The sequence below is a fragment of the Trichoplusia ni genome, chromosome 16 (assembly GCF_003590095.1).
Source record: "Trichoplusia ni isolate ovarian cell line Hi5 chromosome 16, tn1, whole genome shotgun sequence".
Lineage (NCBI taxonomy): Eukaryota > Metazoa > Arthropoda > Insecta > Lepidoptera > Noctuidae > Trichoplusia > Trichoplusia ni.
Genome location: NC_039493.1, coordinates 1,314,552 through 1,329,702, shown reverse-complemented (window position 1 = coordinate 1,329,702; position 15,151 = coordinate 1,314,552). Strand labels below are relative to the sequence as shown.

Genomic DNA, 15,151 nt, shown 5'->3' with positions numbered 1-15,151 from the left:
AGAAGAAAATTTTAAATAAGTAGAGATTACAACAAATTGTTAAAGGATTTCTTGGAAGGACCACGTGTGGTGTTACGAGAGCGGATAGAGTAATAAATGAGTATATAAGGGGAAGTTTGAAAGTGGCACCGGTTACAGAGAAACTACGTGGTAACCGGCCGGTATGTTATGCGGAGGAATGAAAATCATGTGGCGTTAAGCATGGATGTGGATGGATATAGGGGAAGAGGACGACCAAAGAAACGATGGATGGATTCTGTGAAAGACGATATGGCTGTAAAGAGTGTTTCTTGTGAGATGACGGCCGATAGGAAGGTGTGGAAGAAGATGACATGTTGCGCCGACCCCAAATAAAATAATTGGGATAAGGGCAGAGGAATGATGATGACCACGTGTGCGGTCTCTGTAATGGCGGATGTAGACTGATCAAATCGTTAAAATGTTGAAAAATCCCAGGTATCAGTAAACATTGTTCTATCAATAGATACATAATGTCAAAAACCGTCTAGCGTACGCTCTTATTCATTGATAGGTTTGGTCGTACAGATCTTTCACATTGCATACCTATTATGCAGTTTTATGCAAGTTGTCTGGGCTTTTTTATCCGAAATACTTTTGGCCTATGTAATGTTGCAAATTTAAGAAAACATTATTTCATTGTTTGAAAGGCTTTTTTTTTGTTTGAATGTTTATATTTTTGTTGCTAGTTGTTACAGATGAACCAAGGTAATAATTAACTGTGTCGTTCAGTAATTTATTGTTGCATATTTATAGATGAGATCAATGTGAACTACATGCAACTTTGGGTTGAGTGTCACTACGAATGTTTTGATCTTGAAGACATAGGTATATACACCTATCGTAAATAAATACAAAATCTATCACGGCATTCCACATTTGAACTTGAGTAATTTTAGTACATCAATAAAAATAAAAATAATTTAAGTTCCTTTCTTTCAAGAATGTACCGATTACGGTAACAATTGCATAAAAAAACGTAATAGTTTATGTTTATTTTATTTTACTTGTGAAACAGTCGCAGTAGGCCTATATCAGACTTGAAAGAGAATGAAATCACTAATTTTGTGAAAATGATTTATTTTCGAAAAATCCTATTATTGCTCTGCCAAAAATCTTAAGATAAATAGCGTGATGTTTTTTGTGTAAATTGATGACCGTGCTGCCTACTACTGAATGGGGTGAAAATACACCTCATAATTGTATTACACGATGTTACGGGTGAGTCCAAAAATTCAAAACTTTACTGCTCATGCCCCCTGCATAGTAGCGTTATGGTTTTTGTATATGTGTTGTATCATGTGTACGATAAGGTTCATGCAAAATTTGAACGAAATATATTCAGTAGTTTATGAGATAATTTGATATTTGTGTATAGATATAAAAGGCTCCTGCTCACCCCCTGTAACGAAAAGCGAGATAATAAGTAAAAAGTATGTTGACCGGACCTCTTGTTGATATTCTCTGAAAATATGAATCAAATCTATCCAGTACTTTCCGAGATCTTTCCGGACATACATACAGACAAACAGACAAACAGACAAACAGACAAACAGACAAAAATTCTAAAAATTATATTTTCGGCATCGGAATCGTTCGTAGACCACCCTGCAATTATTCTTTTTAAAAAATATTCAATGTACAGTTTTTACTTTTCTACAATTTTATTATATGTATAGATTTTGCTCAGCACTAAGCTAGATCTTTATTTGTTACCAGATCCTCTGCCATCTCTTTAACGTCAATAAGTAATGCTGCAATATGTGGAAATGACATTTCGTTTCGAAAAGACACGTGACTTTGACCATCATGTCATCTCTATACAATCGAGTGAGTTCTCGATTGTATAATTGACATTTGACTAGAGACTCAGTTTAGAATTATTGAATGGTTTATCAAAACAAAAAATATAGAGAAAAAAGGATCAAGTAAATAAATATTTTTAGTTAGAGCTGTACTTCAAAAACAAACAAATAAAATAAAGTATGCAAATCTAACAAGATAAATCATAATCCAATAAAAAGTAACATCTGTTGGTGTTTTCGCCGGAGATTCCATGAATTATTTACAAGCAATTCAGTAAACGTGTGAAGGCGACAGACTGACAGACAAATTGTATGCATATGGGTGTCGACTGAAGAACATGTTTATTTTGTCTGTACAATATTTAAGAAATATATTTTGCTAATGATGTTAAGTAAGTAATAAGGCTGTATTTGGCATTATGAGCTGATAATGTACACAGTTACTATCAAAATAATGATAATATAGAATTGTCAATATAAACTGCTAAACTGAAAAAAATAACAAGACTGAGTGATAGCAAAAAATAAGGTTCTTTTTGCCGTTGTCCACATTTTGTTGCAACTTATGTTTGTGAACAACCTCGATTCTGTAGAAAAAACAAGTAATTTTTCAAAGAGAAAAAAATAGAATTGGACCTATGGGTTTCGTAACGTTAGATCGTAAATAAAATACAACTAATATTAAGCCTCTTCCAGAAGCCTTAAGTCAGTTGCTAGATACTATAAACTACAGAGTTAATCAAATCCCCTTCCATCCTTAGGGTTTACTTTTTACTTTACCCAAAAGGAGGTAAAAACTCCTTTTAATATTGATGCAGGGACCCACTGATCGGGTTAAATCTAAAATGTTAACAAACCAACGTTCTCAAAGAAAAAAGGCAAATAGAAATTCGAACCGGATAACGGTACGAAAGTAATTTCCTACAAGAACGTACTGGAGGCTTCCGACAACGACTTTAAGTAAGAATGTTACAAGTGTGCGAGTAGGACGGCAATATGTACTTTGTAGAGCGCTGTCTCGCTCTTTGCAACAAGTTTGAGGAATAAGTGGCGGGGGTCGCGGTGAGCCTCTCAAATATTCCAAATTGTTGCCGGATATGGGGGCAGTAAGACGGATAATTCGCTTCATCCGCCCAAGTATTGGTAGAGTTCTATTACCCCGCTCTAAGAGCTATCCCAGCGGACGAATGCGTGTGGATACCCGTAAGATTAACTGAAACCTTTGAATATTTGAATCACTCTCTATTTTGGATATTTCGGATTTCTATTACGGCGAAATGCTTCGGTTATTGGTAAATAAAATTTTATGTTCGTTTTATGATTATGTTGATACGTTTGAAAGTACTACCGCGTTATGTTTGGATGTGATCGAACTTAAAGTATTCGTATACGCTCTCGAATGAAATACAGATTGTATAGTGAATTCTAACCAATAATTTAACTACTTGTAGTAATACCTTAGTGTAAAAACTATTTTTTATGTATTTTGCGAAAATATGTTAAGCATACTCTCTATGTTATTAAAGTACATTTATTTACAACCGACAACAAAAAAGAGGATTTTTTTTGTTTTTGTCAGATACCTCAGAACTTCGGACTTGATGAATCGGTTTGATTTTTTTTTTAATTTAACGTGAAATAGTCTATCATTTGGTCCCATGAAAATTTCATAAAGTTTGACTGAGTGGTTTTTATTTGAAGTCGGTCGTACGCTTTCATTCTTAAAAAATGTTGATTGACTTTCTAAGGGCCTACTGTAGGCCTAATATTTGCAGTGGTGGCCGGATATGTGGGTGGCAAGACGGATAATTCCTTATATCCGGCTGAGCATTGGTACGTCGTGATATCCGTCTTTATGAGTCACGCCGACTGATGAAGTGTCGGCTGACACACAGGTGTACCTTTCAGGCGATTTATAGAATGTATTTCTTTGAACATTTTCCTTATTATTTAATACGCAGAAAGTGCTAGAAAGAGGAAGCTGGAAAAACATTTCTTTGTGATGCCATAATAATCTCTCGTTATTCCGTTTTGGGTAGGAAGACCTTTATAAAAAGGACCTGATGTTGAGTAAAAGCCTTCGACGAGAGATGAAAAGCAATTTCCGTTATTTCACACTCAAAATTATCACAATAATAATAAATGATAAATTTGAAAGTTTGTGTGTCACCTCTTCACTCTCAAAAGTTGAAATAAAATTGATTAAATTTGATGAAAAAAAATCTGACATTCTGGATTAATACAGAGGATACATTTCAACTTACTGCAGATGGAGGATAATAAGGACAAATGGGTAGATTTCGCTTATAGATGCAAATCATTACCAAATAGGGCTAGTTCATGAGAAATAGCCATATATGTAATTTCAAAAATTACAAATATTTTTCTAAAATAATATTTTTGATTAGCCATGCTATCGTTTTTCCTGCCCGTATGTCACTGGCACTCACTTCCCTCTGGCGCTTCGCCAAACGTCGTCAAGCGATTGTTCTTCTTCACTGCACCATAAAATCCATGACGTGAAATGTCAGACGCCTTCGATCTTCAATTATCATCAATTTGAACTTATTTCAATCACTGAATTTTGTAGGAAAAATTTAAATAGATGTAAATAACTTTGTTGGTTTGTATTTCAGTAAGATTATCTTATAAATATTATTATATAGATTACTAGCTGTTGCCCGCGACTTCGCCCGCGTGGTTAGAAGATATAAGTTAGGAATTTTTTAACGGAAGCCCTCAAGTTGAATATTTTTTCCCCGTTTTTGCCACATTTTCTATATAATCTATCGATAATACGTCACGATTTTTCTTCAGGTTCTTTAAACAAGACTATTTTTTTTTTACAATCATATATGTTTATAGAATGTCAATGGTTTCACTAATTTTATTAATGACGATGAAAGACACGCACAAACAGCACAGGCTACTTTCTAATTGGAGGTTAAGCCATTCATCACCTCGTTGACTACGTAAGTTTGGACCTAAGTAAAAGTTACATTTTTTGATAGTGCTTAAAAAGGCTACTAAAAACTAAAACTAAAAAAGTCTTAGTTTTGTAATGGATATTATTTATATGCTAGTTCCTCTTCACCTCTACTCATTTATTACCAAATCCAAACATGCGTAGTAACACTTTCTTGGACCCCGATTCTACAATCAAGTAGGATTTCCTATTAATGTATTCAAATTCATTCAGTTTTGACACAGCCGATACATTGAGCCTCAGAAATAGATTGGCAAGGCGCTGCTATGAATATTTAAAGGAAAAGAACTCATAGTATTAGAAGTAAGGAAGAATCGACAAAATAAAAATAAATTGAAGTTTTTTGCTTTTTGAGTTATTTAAACAGTTCTGAATACCCTAATAATTCTGAATTCCAGTTCACTGCCGCCTTGTATCAAATTATAACAAGCCATGGTGTGGTTCAGTTTTGATAGTAACTATCGTGAGAATGATTCATTATTAAATGTTGTAACGGTTTACTCACGCGTATTTATCGGGGTAGCCCGACTAGTTCTAGTTCGACTCGCGATCCTGCCGCGTCTGCTCATGATTATGGACTCCGGTTGGGTCCGAAACTAGTCGGGCTACCCCGATAAATACGCGTGAGTAAACCATTACAACATTTAATAAAGGTGTGGTTCAGATTCATTTTAGTCTTCATAAACTATTACCCAAAATATATAAAATAATCTGTTCCAATTATGTCGTATGAAACTGCATTGTAGTGTTTATTTCGCGAAGAAAAATATAACGAGATTTATAACAAATTAATTGTATAAAACTCTTACCAGACTAAAACCTTAATATCTATGCAGAGTTATTTTTCAATGACCCTCTAATAAGAACGATCAAGAATTATCGGTAAGAAAAGGATTCTCTTATTTCTTTTAGTTATCCCGGGTTCAAATACCGTTCGCATGGATAGTCAACAACACAAGTCAATTAAAAAAAAATTTAAAATGCAGTTACTGTTTCTACTAAAACACATTGTTGCTGTTGAGGGCATGGGCTCACCGTAAAACAAACTCTGGTGTTGTCCGAATTAGTGTATTTACGTATAAGTAGGTACAATAAAGAAAGCTAGGCGCGTGCGATGTGCGCGGGGCCCGCAAGGTCACTGCTTTTTTCGAATGCGCTCGCGGCAAGCGGCCGCCCGTGTTCCCCGCTACCCCCGCCCGCATCTGCCGGCGCGCACGTCGCACGTCCTTTACAATTAGGTATTTTAAGGTAATAAAAAAAAAAGATACAATAATAGAAAATAAAATAATCTTAATTTACGTCGTTTACAATATCTCCGCCCAGTGTCAATACCTACTATTGACACTATTATGCAACTGGAAGTAGTGCCAATCTAGCGGCCGGACGAGTTAATACACCAGTTTTAGTTTTGATGTCTACCGTTCGAATTCGTCCGTCTTTCCCTGGATAGACGTTGACGACCACTCCTTTTGGCCAGGTATTTCTACATGACCTAGGGTCGACAACTACAACCACATCGCCGACTTTTAGGGCGTCATTTTCTAAGTACCACTTTTGTCGCGGGATCAAGGTAGGCAGCACCTCCTTGATCCATCGCTGCCAGAACATGTCGGCGAGTCGCTGGGCAGCACGCCACATCTTACGTAGGTACATGTCGCTGTCGTCGAAGACTCCGGGCACCGGTAAGTTTGACGAAGTACCAATCAAAAAATGATTCGGTGTTAGAGCTTCTGCACATTCAGGGTCTACTGATACATGCGTGAGCGGCCTACTGTTAACCGTGTGTTCTATTTCGGTAAGTAAAGTCGTGAGAACTTCTTCCCGCGGTGCTCTTTCTTTTAAAGTTATTTTCAGGGCCGTTTTCACACTTCTGATGAGGCGCTCCCAGGCTCCACCTTTATGCGGACTGACAGGTGAGTTAAAGTTCCATATTATGCCAATATTTGCTAATTCATCGTTGACCTTGCTCTCAGATTCCAGGAACGAATTTCTGAGTTCCACTTCTGCTCCACGCAGATTCGTACCATTATCGGAGTACATATATTGCGGCCAACCACGTCGGGACGCCATCCTTCTTAGCGCCATTATAAATGAGTCAGCTGTCAGTGATGGGACTGTTTCAATATGTACTGCGCGCACAGTCATGCAGGTAAATAACACTCCGTACCGCTGCTCTCTGCGACGCCCCACCGTAACTTCAATTGGACCAAATAAATCAACGCCGCAATGAGTAAACGGCCTATTATGATGCGCCAATCTACTGTCAGGTAAGTCGGCCATGCGCGGCGCGCAAGGCTTAGCCTTTCTTATACGACACACTAAACAGCGGGAAGCGACAGTACGTACCGTAGGTCGTAGGTTCAATATCCAATATTTTTGTCTGAGTTCATTGACCACTGTTTCGTTATTTCCGTGTGCACTTCTTATATGTAATTCTTTAGTTATAAGTCTAGCAATCACGTTTCTTCCGTCTAATATTATTGGGTTTTTCATTTCAGGTGATATGTGCGAGGCAGCTTCGACTCGCCCTCCTGCTCGCAGTAGACCTTCTCTATCGATGAACGGAGTTAACATACGCAGTCTGCTGTTAACTTGAATAGGTTTTTTATTTTTCAGTAATAGAATTTCCGAAGCAAACGCTTCCATTTGACTATAGCGTAATAACAATATCTCTGCACGTTTCATAATTTCCGTGTCAATCGCCTTTGTGATATTTTTCTTACATTTTTCAATAAACAATAACATGGTTGCAGTCGACCTTTTTAAACGGAGCCACGATGATGCATTTTCAGGATTAGCAACAGGTATGGTACTTTCTGTTTGACAAACATGCATGACGTCACATATTTCTTCATTCTGTATTTTTTCTGTTTCAGGTGCTGATGAACGCTGTTGAAACCAATCACTCTCGTACAGGAACTTCGGGCCGCGGAACCACTCGCATTCCGGGCGCAACTCGTATTTATTTATCTTTGTTGCTACGTCTGCTATATTTTTCTCTGTAGGTATATAGTGCCACTCGTGCGTACTGCTTAATTCATCCAATTCACCAAGTCTGTTGGCTACAAACACATTGTAGTTTCGATTTTCGTTTTTAATCCAATGCAATACGGTCGTCGAGTCTGTCCATAAGTATCTTTTTATTGGTCGAAGTCTATGTTCCTTTTGTATTGTATCAGCGAGACGGCATCCAAGTACAGCAGCCTGTAACTCCAGCCTCGGGATGGTTACTGGTTTTAGCGGTGCAACTCTGCTTTTACTGGCTATAAATGACACGCACACATTGTTGTTGCTATGCACGCGCCAATATGCAACCGCGGCATACGCTGTCGGCGAAGCGTCACAAAATACGTGTAATTGTAACGTCTCACTCGCACACACTTTATTTATCTTGCAATACGAATCGTTTTCGTTTGTGTTATCTTTATCAGTAGAAATACGGAAGTACCATCTTGGTATTCTAATTTCTTTCAATCTTTGTAATTGAACAATCCATTTATTAAATATCTCGAATTCTGTACTTTTTATTTCTTCATCCCATTGGAGATTTGTCTTCCATGAAGTTTGCATTATTATTTTAGCATTCACAGTAAAAGGCGCTAGAAGGCCATAGATATCAAATATAGACATAACTATTCGTAATAATTCTCGTTTCGTAGGTATCTTCTCGCCTGATAATATTTCTTTAGGTATCCTTTCTAGTGATAAGTTGAAGCCAAAGGTATCAGTATTTGGGTACCACAATAACCCGAGAGTACGCTCGTACACGTCGTTCACTTCGCCTTTAAAGTTAACAATGGCCGGACTCAAAGTATCAGTAGGCATGTCGTGACACACGGACATTTTGTTCGACGTCCAATTTCTTATTTCAAACCCTCCTTGCTGGTGAATATACGATACTTGTTTCATAGTTTTTATTGCTGTATCGGCATCATCAAAGCAGTCAATGTAATCGTCCATAAAATGATTTTTTACTATCGCTTGAACTGCCTCCGGCATTGCGTTTGAGTACCGCTGAGCGTTTAAATTCTTCACGTGTTGAGCGATGAACGGTGAACAGTTAGCCCCAAATATAAGTGATGTCATAACGTACTTTTTTATGTCTTCATCTGGGTTGTCGCGCCACAAAAATCTTAAGGCGTGTTGATCTTCTGGGCGTACTTTTATGCGAAGAAACATGTCCTTTATATCGCCCGTGAGACCGATAGGCTTCTCTCGAAAACGCAACATAATACCGAGAAGTGACTCCAACAAGTTCGGTCCAGGCAGCAAATAGTCATTCAGTGACTGACCACAAGATTTTGCAGCAGCGTCGTATACAAGCCTTAGCTTTTTCTTATTTGGATTGTCAACTCCAAAGTGAGGTAAGTACCATATTTTTTTTACATTGCTTAAGTCTTCATTAGGCTCTAGAACGCGAGCATAATTGTTGGAAAATAAATGATCTATTCTTTCCTTGTATCTCAAATTATAATCTTTATCGCTCATCATTTTTCTTTCAGCTGTTTTCAATCTTCTATACGCGTTGGGATAGGAATCCACCATTTTAACATTTTCATCTTTCCAGGGTAAACCAATTTCCCATCTTCCTTCTATGAGTCTAGCGGATTTATTCACTATTTCTATTGCAGTTAAATCGCTTTTATTTTGTCTTGATTTATTGTGAACACCGATGCTCTCAAACATAAACGACTTGCGAACCAGTTCGTGAAGTTGTGCGTCAGTCTTGAGGTCCGTGTGTATCGCAGTGCAACTTTCGGCGGGAATTTGAATGTGATTGCGCGGAGAGTTCGCGCTCGTGGGTACATCCTGTGTGTGCGTAGCTGTCGTCGTAGTGGTAACAGCGACGCCACCGCCTATGCTATCGGCGGCGGGAGGACTACAGGCGACGAGCGCAGCGTTGTTTGCTTGTTGTTCCGTCGCCGTTATCATTACGCATTCGGGTGATAATAGTTGACTTTGGTTGCGGTACACGCCATGTATGCACCACCCTAATGGGGTTAAAGTCGCACAGGGTTCACTTTTCTTATTATGGCCCATTATTATTTTTATTGGGGATATTAAATGATAATTATCTTGTCCAATTAATAATGTTGGTTTCACGTCCTTAAGACACGTTAATTTAGCACTTATTTGATATAAATGTTTATAGTTTTTCATGTTAATGTCCGATAATTTTTGTAACGGTAGATTTAGTTCACTTATTTTTCTTGCACATAGTTCATATGACTCATTGTTTTGATTAATAATTTTACATTTTATTATTTCACTGTTACATGTTAATTTGGAGTCCCATGCTCCTCGGACGGACAATGTCTGTTTCTCGCCCTGTAAGCCTACGCGATTGGCAACTTCACTAGATATTAACGATATCGTCGCACCGTCATCTAACAGCGCGTAGGTATTTAACATGCCGCGTGGACCGTACACTTTTACAGGAACTACTTTAAGACACACTGAGGCATTGTTCATATTGTTCGTGTATGTCACAGTTTCTGAGTAGTCGCTAGTCACGGAACGCACTATATTGTTTTGGTTTACGGTTTTATCACTTTCTGTTATCGGTCTATTTTCACTGGATTTTGTATCACTGTTTTTTGTTGAACACTCAGTTTTTGTTTTCCAGTGTAGGTAACGATGATGCGGTAGCGAACACTCGCCTATGCCGCATGCGGGCTCTGAGCAGGTGTCGCGGTTGTGTGATGCCAGTAGACACTTGTGGCATAGATGGTTGGCGCGCACAAATCGCCATCGATCCTTAGTCATAGCGCGTTTGAACCGCGTGCACTCGGTTAGTTTGTGATTACCGCTACGACAAAATTTGCACTTGTAGGAAGATTCTTGTTTCTCAGTCAACAATAACGCATGATGTTTTCTGTCTTCGGGCTTCTTTTTATTTTCATATTGACTGTGAATGTGAGTCAATCCGGCGGTGGATATTTTACTGGCTTCTTCATATAGAAAATTGGCGAGTATTTCCAACTTTGGGGTTTCTGTTTTCAAATGTACGTTGTAATAATCAGCCCACTTGTTGATAAGAGCGCTGGGACACTTTATCAATACTGACGATATGAGTTCCGGACTTCTTAAATAATCGATTTGATTCACTGCTTGCGCTGCGGCTACAAAATTTCTAATTTTAATTGCGAAAGAAACTATATCTTGATGGTAATTTTGTGATAAAGGAGTCATTTTCCGTAACTGATATGTTATTTTATTTATTATTACTTCGGGCCTGCCGAAACGAAGTTCTAGTGCTTCTATGACGGTTTTCGGGCACGTGTTTCCGTTGAGAAGTGATAACACTGTTTCTTTTGCTTCTCCACGAAGAGCTTTGCGTAACCTCCACATGTTTTCTGCGTCACTATATTTGCAAAATTCCGTTGACTCGTCGTAAGCCTGTTTAAAGCCGAGCCACTCGAGTGCATCGCCGTAGAACTGCGGTAAATCTTTCGAAGTAGCGAATCGGGACATCAACTGTTGATTTTGTGAGGTAGCCTGGTGTAAGGCACTAACCAACGTCTTCATTTCGATTTCACCACTATGGCCGACCTCTTTTTCAGGTTGTTGATTTTGACTGGTAAAGTTCCTATCAGACACATGACTACGTTCGAGCCACTCTTGCACTTTGTCCAATGTCCGCACCGAGTGACCATCACTGGGCTGATGTCGAGAACTCTGGCGACTGCTGTGCTGGTCCTCGAGAGCAGCTAATTCGGCGGCTAGCTTCATCTCTACGAGTTGCTTCTGAGTTTCAGCTTCCTTTTTCACTATTTCTGCTTTCTCTTTCGCTGCTTCGTATAATAATTGTTTTTTACGGGCTTCGATAGAACTTTTATTGGAGACTGAGGAAACTCTGGTATGTATACTTTTCTTCGAACTTCCGATGTCAGTCTGTGGTCTTTTTGCAACTTCGCATACTTCAGCTTTTCCTTGCAACACTTCGGACTGCACGTCGTGTGACGGTTCTCCCTTCATTGTGACCGCATGTTCTTTTTTCCAGGCGCTACGAGTGCGTACCGTATTTTCAGGGCGGTGCGTGCGTGACGGCGGAGGAGTGCTGAACATCGTCGTGTGGTTAAGAGTCGTCGTGGGTGACGCGTAGGTAAGTAATTATTTCACGGTAAGTACAAATCCTGCTCGAAGGACCACTTTGTTGCTGTTGAGGGCATGGGCTCACCGTAAAACAAACTCTGGTGTTGTCCGAATTAGTGTATTTACGTATAAGTAGGTACAATAAAGAAAGCTAGGCGCGTGCGATGTGCGCGGGGCCCGCAAGGTCACTGCTTTTTTCGAATGCGCTCGCGGCAAGCGGCCGCCCGTGTTCCCCGCTACCCCCGCCCGCATCTGCCGGCGCGCACGTCGCACGTCCTTTACAATTAGGTATTTTAAGGTAATAAAAAAAAAAGATACAATAATAGAAAATAAAATAATCTTAATTTACGTCGTTTACACACATCACAAGGACCTTTCAAACTTTAACATAAAATAACGTAACAAATTCTTGTATTTAGTTATTAACACAAATTGGCAAGAATTAACAAATCGTTGGCTACAGCCTACAATTTACAATTTGTATTGCTAATTAACTTTTATTGCTTTATTTAATGCCTAACGGCATTACGAAAGCCTCTCAATTTGTATGATTTATGTTTTACTGGAATGCTGGCGGCATTTTGATTGTGTTTTGTTAGTGCGAAACAGAGCTTCATTTAATGTCTGTTTCACTGGCCCCTAGGCTAAAAACTTATGTTAAAGATATTTTTCTCATCTTTCCTTAACGTTTTCCTTGTGTATTTAAACAAGGTTTTGTAATTTTAAGGAGGAAAGTACAAGTCAAATATCTGTCTAGTATATTTTTCACGAATTTCAAGTTTTAGCTCAAATCTCTTAAAATCGAAATTTTTTAACGAGACCTCAAATATGTTACGAAAATCCCAGAGATTTATTTAGCACTAACTATTCGTTGTAGTATTAAATACCAAAAACTAGCATACGTATTAATCAACATTTCTAGTAAACTCCATAAACACAAATTTATGAACTTTATTCTACCTCTTTGTAACATTAATGCAATTTTTCAAACGAATGACTAAATTAGCTCTTGACATTTGCACGTAAAAGTTAGTTATTTCAAACCCGATGAATCCTAAGCCTGTCCACAGAAGGCTATATTCAGTGCCTCTCGTGGGCGTCGGGTTAAGCTGGTTACAGGAAGTCGCAATACATTAGCGTTTGACCCGACATTCATGGAATGTGTAACTGGCTTTAAAAATGCGTGCAACCGTAGCGTACTAAAATGTAAAGAAATTTTATTAATAAATGCCACGTTGTATTTATAACGTGTTCTTTTTGTTTTTGGACAATTTTCCAGTTGCTAAATAATAAACGAACAAAATTTTAGTTAATAGTTGTCTGAGCCCACTGTTGTACAATGTCACTCTCATGTTGTCAAATAGAATAAAGAGATTTCTCTTAAATTTATTTTTCACCCTCAAGTGTATGGACCTAAACAACCATTGCTTTACCTAGATTTTTCGTTTTGGTATTTTTTTTTTGTAATCACAGCAATAGAAATACATTATCTATGGAATTTCTACTGTCTACATTTAAGATGAAATAGCTTGTTGACGGAAAAACGGGCAGACCCTCAATCATAGGGTTCCGTTTGTATCTTTTGGGTACGGAGCCCTAAAATTCGTTTCAAACAGAGAAATGGCCATTGACTTGTACACTGTATATCTTCGAACTTTCAGACTCTATCTCCAAAGTCCAGCAAAACTAGAAGCAATAATTATAAATCTTAAATCTCATTCGGGAAGCAATAACAATGTATAACATTAAGGTTCCTTTGGAACTGGGTTCCAATCGCTGTTAAAGTAATTTGTTCACTGTAATTGACGTGTTGATTCTAACGGATGTCGCTACCGTGATGTAGCGACGGTAGAGTACAAATAAGGAAACTTTTGCATTTTGAAGTGTATACAAGCGTATACGCGATACAAGAGTCATTACAACAACGATTTAAAAATGTCTGAAACATTAAATATTTACATACTTTGATAAATTTAAATAAAAAAATATTTGAAACTCTGCCAAGCCATGCCCACAAGGACGTTAATATAACGCCTAAAATCTTGGTTAGTTAAAGAGGGTCTCTCTTTTACCTAAGATTTCTTCTATTGAAGTCTAAAAACTGAATAACAAAATTATTATTCATCGTTTTTGAAAGCCCATGTCTAGTTGTTTTCCTTTTTTTATCAAACTGCATGGTCAGAATATATGTATTAATTATTGAATTGAACATTGTTTCAGAAATACGGTGAAAAAGCATTTCCATTTCCACGGGTCTAGATGGAGTGAGGAAAGCTGAATGTAAAACTAATAAATATCCTCTCTCCAAAACAAGATGTTTTGTATTTGTGTTTGACCAATTTCAGTACAAAAAATGTAAGGAAATAATTACTAACAATTAATTACCAAAAAGTTAAGTTACTATCCATGAAACGTCAACAATTTGCATAACATATACAAATATAGTCACGTCAAAAGCCTTTAAACTATTCAGTCGACTATTGTCCGAACTACTCCCCAGTAGAGTGTTTTAACGACAGTTTTATTACTACGACCCTTACTAACACTGAGGCAGTGTGAAGTCCCAAGCTGTAAATATGCGTACATATTCCCTGCGGCAATGTTAAGCCAAGATAAATGTATTGGTTTTCATATAGAGTCATCTGTCAAGGCTCTTCTTACTGTTAACGTAAATGTGTTTAATCGGGTCATTAATAGGGATATGAATTCATTTCTCAATCTACTGTAGAAGTTAGTAATTCAATCTACTTTTATATGAGGTACAGGGTAGAAATGGTCGTTTCCTTAACGAACCTTTTCTCAAAAATTAAAAAAAATAATCAGTTATATAATGTGCTAGCTGTTGCCCGCGACTTTGTCCGCGTGGTTAGAACATATAAGTTAGGAAATATTGAACGGAAGCCCTCGAAGATGAATAATTTCCCCTGTTTTTTCCTCATTTTATATTGTATCTTCGCTCCTATTGGTCGCAGCGTGATGGTATATGGCTTAAAACCTTCCTCTAAGTATTTTTTCAATTTGAATCAGTAGTTCCTGAGATTAGCACGTTCAAACAAACAAACAAAGAAACAAACTCTTCAGCTTTATATATTAGTAAAGATTGGGGTTTACTAGCTTGCGCTTTAGATAAAACCTAGATAACTAAGAAAAATCTTGTCGTAAAAAAAAACATGGAAGCAGTCTAGCATTACTAACTACTCCTGTAAATTCGAACCGCCCTTGACACAACACACTTTCTACCCATTCT

At 37.8% G+C, this 15,151-nt stretch overlaps 1 protein-coding gene across 1 annotated transcript; it reads right to left on the bottom strand.

The window, feature by feature from the left end:
- Positions 1–6,156: 6,156 nt before the first annotated feature.
- On the bottom strand, positions 6,157–11,787 carry LOC113502060. The gene has a single exon (XM_026883440.1). The coding sequence runs from the start codon at positions 11,785–11,787 to the stop codon at positions 6,157–6,159; it is 5,631 nt and encodes a 1,876-aa protein (XP_026739241.1).
- Between the last annotated feature and the right edge of the window lie 3,364 nt (positions 11,788–15,151).

What these genes read in the sequence shown, in the direction of transcription:
- LOC113502060 (XM_026883440.1), bottom strand. Translation starts at nt 11,787, where the DNA reads ATGAAGGGAGAACCGTCACACGACGTGCAGTCCGAAGTGTTGCAAGGA.